The sequence below is a fragment of the Nuphar pumila genome, chromosome 15, assembly GCF_984573655.1.
Source record: "Nuphar pumila chromosome 15, dmNupPumi1.hap1.1, whole genome shotgun sequence".
In the NCBI taxonomy this organism is placed as follows: Eukaryota; Viridiplantae; Streptophyta; class Magnoliopsida; order Nymphaeales; family Nymphaeaceae; genus Nuphar; species Nuphar pumila.
The window spans coordinates 15,537,501-15,549,394 of NC_143263.1; the positions used below are offsets into that span (position 1 = coordinate 15,537,501).

At 38.8% G+C, this 11,894-nt stretch overlaps 1 protein-coding gene across 1 annotated transcript; it reads left to right on the plus strand.

Annotated features, from left to right (window-relative positions):
* Window positions 1-6,270: 6,270 nt before the first annotated feature.
* On the plus strand, window positions 6,271-10,935 carry LOC149814612 (importin subunit beta-1-like). The gene is made up of 3 exons (XM_089989674.1): window positions 6,271-6,411; window positions 7,501-9,930; window positions 10,035-10,935. Exons 2-3 carry the CDS (start codon window positions 7,514-7,516, stop codon window positions 10,231-10,233), a joined length of 2,616 nt encoding a protein of 871 aa, XP_089845800.1. The 5' UTR covers window positions 6,271-6,411; window positions 7,501-7,513; the 3' UTR covers window positions 10,234-10,935.
* Window positions 10,936-11,894: the final 959 nt, after the last annotated feature.

The window sequence follows — 11,894 nt, forward strand, 5'->3', positions numbered from 1 at the left end:
AGTAATGATTACAGTATGAATTAATAATTAATAATTATAATATTTATGATAGCTTGTATATTATAATGTTTATTAATACAATAAATATATACCGTTGTCGTTCTCGCCTTCTTTGATACGAACTCTCCTGTAGTCTTACGTTTATGTGTTTCAACAAACACATTCTTGTATGACACAATGCCTCATTTTTATGCTTTCTGCGAAGTTAAATGATAACAAAATTATTTAACAGGTATGCAATAATACTTATAAAATTGACAATATATATATATATATATATATATATATATATATATATATATATATATATATATATATATTGATGAGTTACCATTTTTTTCAGGTGGCTCCCAAAAGTCCTAGATTCACCTGTGTGTAGATTGGGCATCGGGCATCTTCCCTCGGTTTTGTGCAACCTTCGTTGAGCGGTTTTGAAATTCATGCCCCGCCCACCTGTGCAACCTTCAAATCATTCAAACCATTGCAATACATTTCAATACATTCAAATAATTTAAATCATTCACATCAAATATTGCAATACATTCAAATCATTCAAACACGTTACAATACATTCAAATCATAACTATATACGTATTGAAGATACATAATCAAAGATTAAAAAATGTCATGCAATATATTCAAACATTGCACTACCTTCAAATCATTCAAACCATTGCAATACATTTCAATACATTCAAATAATTTAAATCATTCACATCAATTATTGCAATACATTAAAACATACGATGTTCAAATCAAATCGAAAATAACTTCATGCAATACATTCAAACATTACAATACATTCAAGTCATTGCAATACATTCAAATCATTCACATCAAATAGAGATATGTATTATAAGATTTATTTCACTAGCTCGAGAATTCTTTTTCATCACTTGTTTGACTTTCATATTCCTCTTCTTCCTCCTCCTCCGCTTCTTCATCTTTTTCTTCATTGGCCGCTCATCCACTTGGTATATCATTTGGATCACATTCCTGTATGAATGTTCCATCGACCAATGGAGATATGACATGCATACCATGCGCGGCATGTCAAACTTTATTTGCATGTCATCTCATGTGTTTAGCTGTCCTCAAAGACATATACAATCGTTGCAATCTAAATGTGAGAGGAAAGTAGCAGAGTGACTTGTATGACACTTCTTTTGACCTCGTGTTACCATTGTCTCTTGTCTTTGGCTTGAACCGAGGATGCCCACATGATGGGCATAATCTGCTATTTTCCTAATCTTTGAAATACAACATGTAATGATTTGGATAAGCATCTATCTTTTGATACCCACATACCTAGAGCGTTGACCATAACCTTCGCACGATAGAAATATTGTAGCAATTTCTCATCTTTGGGCAACATACTCTTCACAATAGAGCACAAATGGTTAAAACATGATTGACTCAAATTAAACCCAGACTTCAAATTCAGTAGTTGAAGAACTGCAGACAAGATAGTGTGACTCTCCCAACCATTCCAAAGTAGCTCATCAGCATCTCTAAGTAAATCATAAAATCTACTAGCTGCATTGTTTGATGCTTCTTCTTCTACCCTAGTTGTTACATCACTATAACCCATAGAAGAACCCAATTCTAGTCCTGCGACATCAAATATCAAATCCATATATGGATTATCGTGCACCACATCCACCCATGCATCAAAATTATTTCTAAATTCTTCACCATGAAACATCCAATTCTGATAATCACTCACAAAACCCTTCCTATATAGGTGATGTCTAACGTCATAAGGTTCTACAAATCGATTGTTCTTACAAATCTTACAGAGACACCTAATCCGACCTGTGGGATCCATTATACTGACACTTGTCGTTGCAAATTTAATAAAACTGCCAAAACCATCCATATATTCAAGCGATACCTCATTGTCAACTATCCAACGATACATCCATTCACAGTTTGCAGTCATTTTGTCGTATGATGTTACGAATATTATCCTAACCAGTTAAAAGAGAATCATCAGAATGTTATGATGAAGAAAATATCAAATTTATCATGCATTCGTGGTAGATGTAATGATTTAATATATATCACACACACATACACACACACACACATATATATATATATATATAATGTCATACAATCAAAAGAACTATGATGCATGCATTGATAACTTAATATTTTTATGTGCAAAATCATTCATTTGAAGCATGTTTAAAGCATTGATAACTTATCATTTATTTTCATATGCAAACTCATTCATAACACAATACATTCATTTGAAGCATGTTTTCATGATACAATTTCATATAAAAGTTATAATCAAATTGAAAGTAACTTCATGCAAGTATGAATACAATCACATCAAACATTGCAATACATTCAAATTATTCATATCAAAACAATGTCAAACATGTATCTGCAACAAACACACTCCAATATCTCACTAACTACTACCATGACTAACATGAAATTCAAACTCTAAAAATAAAACACTTCTATTTTTATACATTAAAATCATGCTCAGCATGATCTCCAAACTCCATCAAAGCAGTCCTAGATATCCACAACTAAGTGAGTGTGTGAACAGAAAAGTGTTGCATCCAAGAAATTAAATAACCTCTGATGCACATGCATCACTTACTCACCACAGGTATTTACCCGATTTGCATTGCTTTTATCACTTACTTACCACGGGTGGTGGGGTACAAACGTGATTCATGCAGAAATCTGCAAGCGACACTATGTTAAAATGGAGTTTATTACCTGATGACAATGAGGGTGACACCTCTGGTCGAAAATGAGCCCCAAAACTACAGGCGGCAAGGGCCTTACCCCGGCCAACCTGCCAAAAAAAAAAAAAACGATCAAAGTTGGCAGAACTTGACCCCTACCGATCTACCCAGGCAAATTGGGAGGCGATATTGCTTGGCTGCGTCCTGCCGACTCACCAGAAAAACCCAAGGAGGTGTCAGGGCTCGACCCCTGCCCACCAAAAGAGAAAAAAGAGAGGGAGACAGCCACAGGGCTCGACCAGTGCCAACCTACCGAGAAAAAGGGCGGTGGCAGGGGCTCAACCCCTTCCAACTTGCCTAAACAAGAGGCAGGCAGGGGCCCCAGCCACCCTACCGACCGAGGCACGAGCAGACGCTCCCCTGGGATCCCTCTACCTAACAGAAGAGGCAACGCAGGCGGCAGCCTTGCCGCCTACTGGAAAGAGAGGGGGTGGCAGAGGCATGGCCCCTGTCTGCCCGCTCGAGCCAGTCGACGACAGGGTCTTGCCCTTGCCAACCCTCTATAAGAGGAACACGGGTGACAGGGTCTGCTGAAAAAGAAAAAGGAAGGGGATGAAGGGGCTGCCGAACACGGCGAAAGGGGGGTCATTGGGGAGTCTGCCAGTCTTAGGGAGGAAGAAGACCCAGGAGATGGAAGGTGTACCTGGAAGGGGCTTGCCGAAAAACACAGAAGGGGAGCAACAAGAGAGAGAACGGGAGGGGAAAGAGAGAGGAGGTCGATGGGCGGCGGGCGGGCGACGGGAGGTCATCGAACGACGGGCGGGCGATGGGAGGTCGACAGACGGTGGACGAGCAGGCGGGCGACAGGATGCCGACGGGTAGCGGGCAGGTGACTGATGAAACAGAAAGGGAAAAGGGGTTCGCATTAGGGATTTATGAGAAATTTAGCAACAGATTAGCAACGGTAATGTTCTGTCGCAAACGCCATCACAAATGTGTGATGGAGTAGCGAAAAAAAAAAATTTGTTGTTGAGCCATCGCGATGTTGCGACGGAGTTTGAGACAAAATTGTTCCGTTGTGAATCTATTGCTAATTCAGGATGGATTACCGATGAATTTTTTTCGTCTCTAATTCCGTAAATAATTCGAATGTTAGCGACATATAGTTTTCTTTAGCTAATTCGTCACAAATTTGCGCCAGAAAATTTTTGTCAAAAATTTTCGTTGCTAATTAGAGTTTTTCTTGTAGTGTATGAGGTTCAATAGATGAGATACTTAAGCATTGGAGAAGACGATCCATCTGTTGCTGGGTCATAGATTTTGGACCTTCCTTTAGTTGAATCGTCCCCCTTTATATTTCTTATTAAATAAATAATAAAGAACAAATATATGAGGTTCAATAGATGAGATGCTTAAGCATGAGAGAAGAGGATCCATCTGATGTTAGGTTGTAGATTTTGGAGCTTCTTTTAGTTGAACGGTCTCCCTTTCTTTTATATATATATATATATATATATATATATATATATATATATATATAGAGAGAGAGAGAGAGAGAGAGAGAGAGAGAGAGAGAGAGAGAGAGAGTTGAACATATTAGGCCCCATTTCTGGTACTGCCCCATTCTACCATATAGGTTTTAAGATTTTATGATAGATCTCAAGTGTTAGATGTGTTTAGCATGATCAATTTAGTGAAAATCAACTCTTGGAACATGTTTTTTTTATAAAAATACATGTTTTTACGAGCCAAAAAAAATCTGATACCTTCGTAGCCATTGATTTTGGATCACTAAAAAACCAGTATACATGTCAAATTATGGCGATCCAAAAGCCGGTTTCCACTGAACAAAACCTATGGATCACATCTACGGTGTTAGATGTGCAAAAAAATACTTAAAACTATGATTTTTAAAAGATCCTAACGAGACCTAACGAAAAAAGGGGCCCAAGGAATGCATTACTCTATATATATATATATATATATATATATATATATATATATATATATATATATATATTACCATATATATTACCATAAGATATTGGATTTAATTATTATCTATCATTTACTATCAAAGGGTCAACTTTTATCAAATCAATTGTGTTGGATCTATCTGCAGGGTCAGATTTGATGAAAACAAATTGCAACAATGAGATCCTAAGGGATAGATGTAAGTGGTTGGAATTCAGGTTCGATATCTGACCGAATCCAAATCTATTTAATCGGATTTAGTTGCCAAAGTCGGATCTGATTAATAATTTGATTTGGAATAGGTATCCACTTTTGTTCCCAATACTACTAAAATATGAATTCAAATACATGTAAATGTTGGATTTTAAGCTAGTCAGATCTGGATTCAATCTTAACTGATCTCAGTTTGCTCTGAACCTTGGATCCTATTATTGTATAATCGATTCAGCAATGCCTAGATCCGAACTGATTCCAACCCATTTACATCCCTAAGCATAACAATAGGGGCGATTTTGGGGATGATTGAATCCCTTTCTCCTTCTACCTCCTCCAAAGGCGACCCTCACGTTGTTTGACTCCATTATAAGTCTTATCCAAAAAAAATTCTGAGAAAAAAATTATCTTAATATCTAGAATTATATTCTAAATGATATTGTTTTGTATAGAATAACAAATGCATAATATAGTTCAAAAGCACTGAAAATAATGCTTTTATCAGTTAACATTGTATAAAAAAGATATTTTAACAAGTTATAGTCATTTTTAAATGGATTTATATTTACCTACAATCGAGTAGGAATCTCATGATGCGAGTTGTTTTTACACAATCTAACCTCATAAATGCGTTCAGCAGCATGATTTAGTAGGAATTGACTTTTTTATTATGTTTTTCAAAGAAAAATTTTTTTTATGAGTTAGAAAAAATTATTATTTTTATAATAGTTGATTTTAGCATGGTCAAAAAAAAACTTTTATACAGATCAGATTCCAGTGATCTAAAAGCCAGTTTTCACTAAATAGTGTTAGATGTGAGAAAAAAAAAACAAATATTTACAATTTACTGTAGCAAATAAGTTTCCTTTTTAGATATCAAATTTTTTTATATGATGCTGTTTTTAAATATCACCATAAAATTGCGATATTTTGAAAATATCGGTGTGTGGCTTCTAATCTGTCACAGAGACACACTTGGTGACACGGATACTAACATTGACACTTATGGTGAATATTTATAATTATTTTAATATTTTTAATGATTTTTAATTTCATTTCAATAAAAAATAGTTTTTTAATATTAAAAATATTAAAAATTAGTTTTTTATTAATTAAAAAAGTGTCCTCGTCTCTTATTTTCCAAAAAAATGTTCAAAGTCGAATCTACATCACGTGTCCACGTGTCTTTGTGACACAGCTTCTAATCATGCCGAGTCTGAGAGTGGCTTCAGTGAAAGGGCTCTCTTTTCACTTTTACCAACGCGGTAGTTGCTAGTTATATTAGCATGATGATCAAATAATAATAATAATAATAATAATGTATAAAACAGAAAAATAAAAATTATAGAAATAATCCAGCTTTGTAACTACCGTCTTCTTCCTATCTCTCGCCCTCTTCTCCTCCTCCATTTTGCAGGCGCTTCTTCTCCTTCCTCTCCCTTCTCAGATCAGGATTCTCTTGTGTCTCGGCTCGCCGGATCTCCCGTCGGCCGCCGGGGAGATCAGTTCGGAGGTGCCTGAATCTGACGCCTCTTTCTGTGTGTCTCTATTTCCGATGTCTGTCGGCCGAGAAAAAGTTTTTTTTTAATATTTTCTTTGTTAGAGTTTGATCTATTGTGGATTGCATGTACTTCTGTAAAAGTAAGGTTTCCTGGGGGGAAGTAACATAATTTTGTGATTGAGGCTTGTTTTTTTTTTTTTGGTTGGGTATTGGTTTGCAGCGGAGATTTAGGGGAAATGTTTGGAGGATTAGGGTTCCTATGAGTACTAAGCGAGGATTTTGGATCTAGGGTTTGGTGATAACTGGCGTGGCGGGGGGTTTTGTGTGCTCTCTTTTCGGTTCATCGTCGTCGTTGATGGATAGATTCAGATAGATCGGCCGAAGGCGTATCGGATTATTCGGTTTGCGGGGTTCTGGTTGGATTGAGGGCCGGGGTTTGGGTTTCGTTCCCTTAATTTAGCGATTGCGAATTGGGATTTTGACGAGGGTTGGACGTGGATTGTGATCACTGCTATTGATAGGGTTTCTTCTGGTGCATTTTTTTTGTTTAATTGTTGATATCTGGGGGTTTATCTGCTGCTTTTGTTACCTAATTGTCCTTTGGAGGTTTAAAGTTAGCTGCTTATTGCGATCATGTGTATTTTGTCGCTGATCTTCTCCATCGATGTTCTTCTATTGAGTGTTGTCTGTGTTCTTTTCTGTTTTATTGTATGCATGCATTTGATTTATTTTTATTTTTTGTGGAAAAAAGAGTTCCGGTGATTGATAGACTTTCATGGGTGCTTTTAAATCCAGCGCTTAATTGCTGATTTGTTGTGTGCCAAATCCTAAATCAAATGCACGTTTTCTAGACTTTTTTGCAGCTAGTTGCAGATCCCTGTTTTTATTTATTTGTTGCCAAATGACTTGTTTTCTAATTTATGCTTTTCCTGTTAGTGTCTATGATTCCTGCTGTAACTGTTGAGTTCAGCAAGAAGGGTATAATTAGTGGCCCCGGATGAGTATCTATATTCTTTGCTTTAATCAAGATTTATGTCATTCCTTCGCGTTTGTTTTTCCTTTCAGCATACGTGTTTTGAGTGGTGTAAGTGTTCCCTGCAGATAAACAGCCGCAATGGAAGTGACTCAGGTCCTTTTGAACGCCCAGTCTGTGGATGGTAATGTGCGCAGACATGCTGAGGAAAGTCTCAAGCAATTTCAAGATCAGAACTTTCCTGATTTTTTGTTGTCTCTATCTGGGGAATTATCCAATGATGAGAAGCCCGTGGATAGCCGTAAGCTTGCTGGTTTAATTCTGAAGAACTCGTTAGATGCCAAAGAACTGCACCGGAAAACTGAGTTGGTTCAAAGATGGTTGTCTCTGGATGCATCAGTGAAGGCCCAAATCAAGGATTGCTTGTTAAGGACCCTTGGTTCATCTGCGTTTGATGCCCGATCTACTGCCTCACAGGTCATTGCCAAGGTTGCAGGCATCGAATTGAGGAACAACCAGTGGCATGAGCTTGTCAGGACACTTACTTCGAACATTTCAGGCCTACCGGATCAGGTGCTTATTCATGTCAAACAAGCCACCTTGGAGACCCTTGGGTACTTGTGTGAAGAAGTTTCCCCTGAGATACTTGTGCAAGATGAAGTGAATTCTATTCTTACAGCTGTTGTTCAGGGCATGAACTCTACCGAGGCTAATGAGATCAGGCTTGCTGCCACTCGTGCCCTTTATAATGCTTTGAGCTTTGCCAGAACGAATTTTGAGAATGATATGGAAAGGGACTACATTATGAGGGTTGTCTGTGAGGCAACTTTGTCTCCAGAAGTGAAGATTCGCCTGGCTGCATTTGAATGTCTAGTTTCCATCTCTTCCATCTATTACAATAAGCTTGCACCCTACATACAAGATGTGTTCAATATCACTGCAAAAGCTGTGAAGGAAGATGAAGAGCCTGTAGCTCTTCAAGCGATTGAATTTTGGAGTTCTATATGTGATGAGGAGATTGATGTATTGGACGAATATGGTGGTGAATTTAGTGGAGAATCTGATATTCCTTGCTTTTATTTTATTAAGCAGGCACTTCCTGCCCTGGTTCCTATGTTGTTGCAGACACTATTGAAGCAGGAAGAAGACCAAGATCAGGATGAAGGGGCTTGGAATCTCTCAATGGCTGGGGGGACATGCTTGGGCTTGGTCGCACGGACAGTTGGAGATGACGTTGTCTCATTTGTGATGCCTTTTGTTGAAGAGAACATCTCAAAACCAGAATGGAGGCGAAGGGAAGCAGCCACGTATGCATTTGGCTCTATTCTGGAGGGTCCATCTCCAGACAAACTCACTCCTGTTGTCAACCTTGCCCTTGAATTCATGCTTCATGCTATGAAGGATGAGAATAATCACGTGAAAGACACCACTGCCTGGACCCTGGGAAGAATCTTTGAATTCCTTCATGGCCCGACCATGGAGGCCCCAGTGATTACACAATCCAACTTCCCTCACATCCTCTCAGTTCTGATCGAGGGTATGAAAGATGTCCCTAATGTTGCTGAAAAAGTATGTGGTGCCCTTTATTTTCTTGCCCAAGGTTATGAAGACATGGATGCCTCTTCTCTGTTGACACCTTTCTTTCAAAACATTGTCGAGGCTCTTCTTAGTACTGCTCACAGAGAAGATGCAGGAGAGTCTCGGTTACGCACATCCGCTTATGAAACACTAAATGAAATTGTCAGGTGTTCAACAGAGGTGACTGCTCCTATTTCCATTCAACTTATTCCCGTCTTCTTGATGGAACTCCAACAGACCCTTGAGATGCAAAAACTGTCATCTGAGGAGAGAGAGAAACAGAATGAATTGCAGGGTCTTCTTTGTGGGTGCTTACAGGTGATCATCCAGAAGCTGATTGCTTCGGAATCTACAAAGTATGGTCTGTTGCAGTATGCAGATCAGATGATGGCTCTTTTCCTCAGAGTGTTTGCATGTAGAAATGCAACAGTTCATGAGGAGGCGATGCTTGCTATTGGTGCCCTGGCGTACGCAACAGGAGCTGACTTTAACAAGTATATGCCAGAGTTCTATCCATATCTGGAAACGGGCCTTCAGAATTTCGAAGAATATCAAGTGTGCGCTGTTACGGTTGGTGTGGTTGGTGACATATGTAGGGCTTTGGATGAGAAGGTGTTCCCTTATTGTGATGGAATCATGACTCAGCTTCTAAAGGACTTGTCAAGCAATCAGCTACATCGTTCTGTGAAGCCTCCAATCTTCTCATGTTTTGGTGATATAGCATTGGCCATAGGTGAAAATTTTGACAAGTATTTGGTGTATGCAATGCCCATGCTCCAGGGTGCAGCAGAGCTGTCACTCCGACCTGCAAGTGCTGATGATGAAACAATTGAGTACAACAATCAATTAAGGAATGGGATCTTGGAAGCATATTCGGGGATATTTCAAGGTTTCAAGAACTCTCCGAAAACCCAGCTGCTGATTTCCTATGCACCTCACATCCTTCAATTTTTGGATAACATATATCAGGGAAAAGACATGTGAGTGTTGTTCGAGTTTTCCAATGGTTGTTTTCCATCTTTTTTTTATACAAGTGAACAAATTGTTAAATGCATCGTGTAATTTGTTACACTTTGTCTTACAGGGATGATGTGGTGACAAAGGCTGCAGTTGGTGTTCTGGGCGACTTGGCAGACACATTGAGTGCAAATGCTGCTCCTTTGCTCCGTCAGTCATTGTTTTGCAAGGATTTTGTAGATGAATGCTTATCATCAGATGATCAATTGATCAAAGAGACTGCTGAGTGGGTGCATATGACTGTGAGCCGGGTTGTTTCGGGTTGATGGTGATCGCTATGCTTGTAATGCTAACAAGTCCATGCATTTGTTTGTGTTGTGTGCGGTTGGGGGATTTCATGCATGCATGTGTCGGTTGCCTTGCTCTCATCAAGGTTGGCAGCAGTGTCAGAGGTCCTTAGTGAAGGGCTTCTATGTCAGCATCATCAGAGTTTGGGAGTTGCAGGCAAAAGTTGGAGTCCGGTTTTGGTTGCAGTGAATCGGGTTATCATTGAATAACCTGCCACTACTAATTTGGTCATTTCAACATGAGCTTGTAGAATGGGTGAAAGGCTGGTAGACTGGTCTTCTGGGAAGTGACAGAGGTTGGTTTCTCTTTACTTAAACAATGAACACAGATGTGGCTTCTTTTTTCATGTCCAGCCATCCTGTGGAATACCGAGTCGCTTCGGCATCAGACATACTCTCCAACTCTTGGAATACCTCGGGACAGTGCTCCTTGATGTGATAAGGAGGGGCGATTCAGGTGCAGCTGGTCATCAGTTGGGTAAATGGGAATCCTTCTTTTACCATGGCTCCTGCATGTCTCTAAAGTTTTGTAACAGTATCACTTGCATTATTTCTTGTAGTCCATCGATGTCAGTCATGTAATTGCATGCATACTATTCTGTTCTTTCAAGTCATACTCTTGTACACGACTCTCTGGAACCAGTTTCCAGATGCATATTTATCATTGTCTTTTTACATAAATCCATGTTTTGGCTCTCTTCAGGCACTAATTATTGATCCTTGTTCAGGTTTTTGGTGTGTGTGTGTGGTGCATTGTTGTTAGTTTGCTGCTTAGTTCTGTCTTTGTTTACTTTCTTTATTTCCATCTTTTTTTCTTTTTATTTTGTTTTCTTGAACTCCCTCGTGCTATTGAAAGGAAGGAAACTGGGCGCCAATTCTGAGATGTGTATCTGTAACTCTTCAATTCTATCAAATGTCTGTTACCTAAATTGAGAACCTTTTTTTTTAGGATAGTAAATAGAGAAATGAGAACCTTTGAGCAGGTAGAAGTGTTTACTCTTTCGTATGATTTTCCTTTTCCTTTCCTTTTTCTTTCTTATTTTCCTCTTCTTTTTTTAGGGGATGCTCTGATGGGGGTGACTGAATTGTGTATGGGCCTCAAAATTGAGCCAGGATCAGGTGCCATCACATGGCACACTTTGGGTGTGCCTCTGCACCTGGCTGCCCTCCATCTTTGGCTGACAGTCTGTCAGTCGTGGGGCCCAAAGGCATATGGAGGGCAGCCAGGTGCAAAGGTACACTCAAAGTGTGCCATGTGATGGCACCTGATCCTGGCTTCTCAAAATTGCACCAGAGAACTCCAACATGATCAAACAAATTGTTTTAGCCGAGAGGATGTTGGGTTACAGGGTACATGTCCTAACAAGTTGTGTGAACCAAATATGAGTCTACGATCCATGACAAGAAGTATCAATCCCAAAAATTGGCTCTCGGTAGACTTAGATTTTAATCCGGTTATGAGCATAGCAATGAGTATCACGTTAATTATTGTGTTTTTAACGTGATATCAATGTGTTAAAAATGATTTTGCAATTTTTGATATCTTTATATTATATCATAATTATATCTTTCATTTTTTGTGTATATATTGATGTTTTCTCAGATTTTCTAGAGAAAAACCAAATTTTATGGTGAGATTT

Bases quoted from the DNA above. Each gene is read 5' to 3' on its own strand.
- LOC149814612 (XM_089989674.1), top strand. From the start codon at position 7,514: ATGGAAGTGACTCAGGTCCTTTTGAACGCCCAGTCTGTGGATGGTAAT. The intron at 9,931-10,034 runs GTGAGTGTTGTT...TTTGTCTTACAG, and splicing joins ATATATCAGGGAAAAGACAT to GGATGATGTGGTGACAAAGG.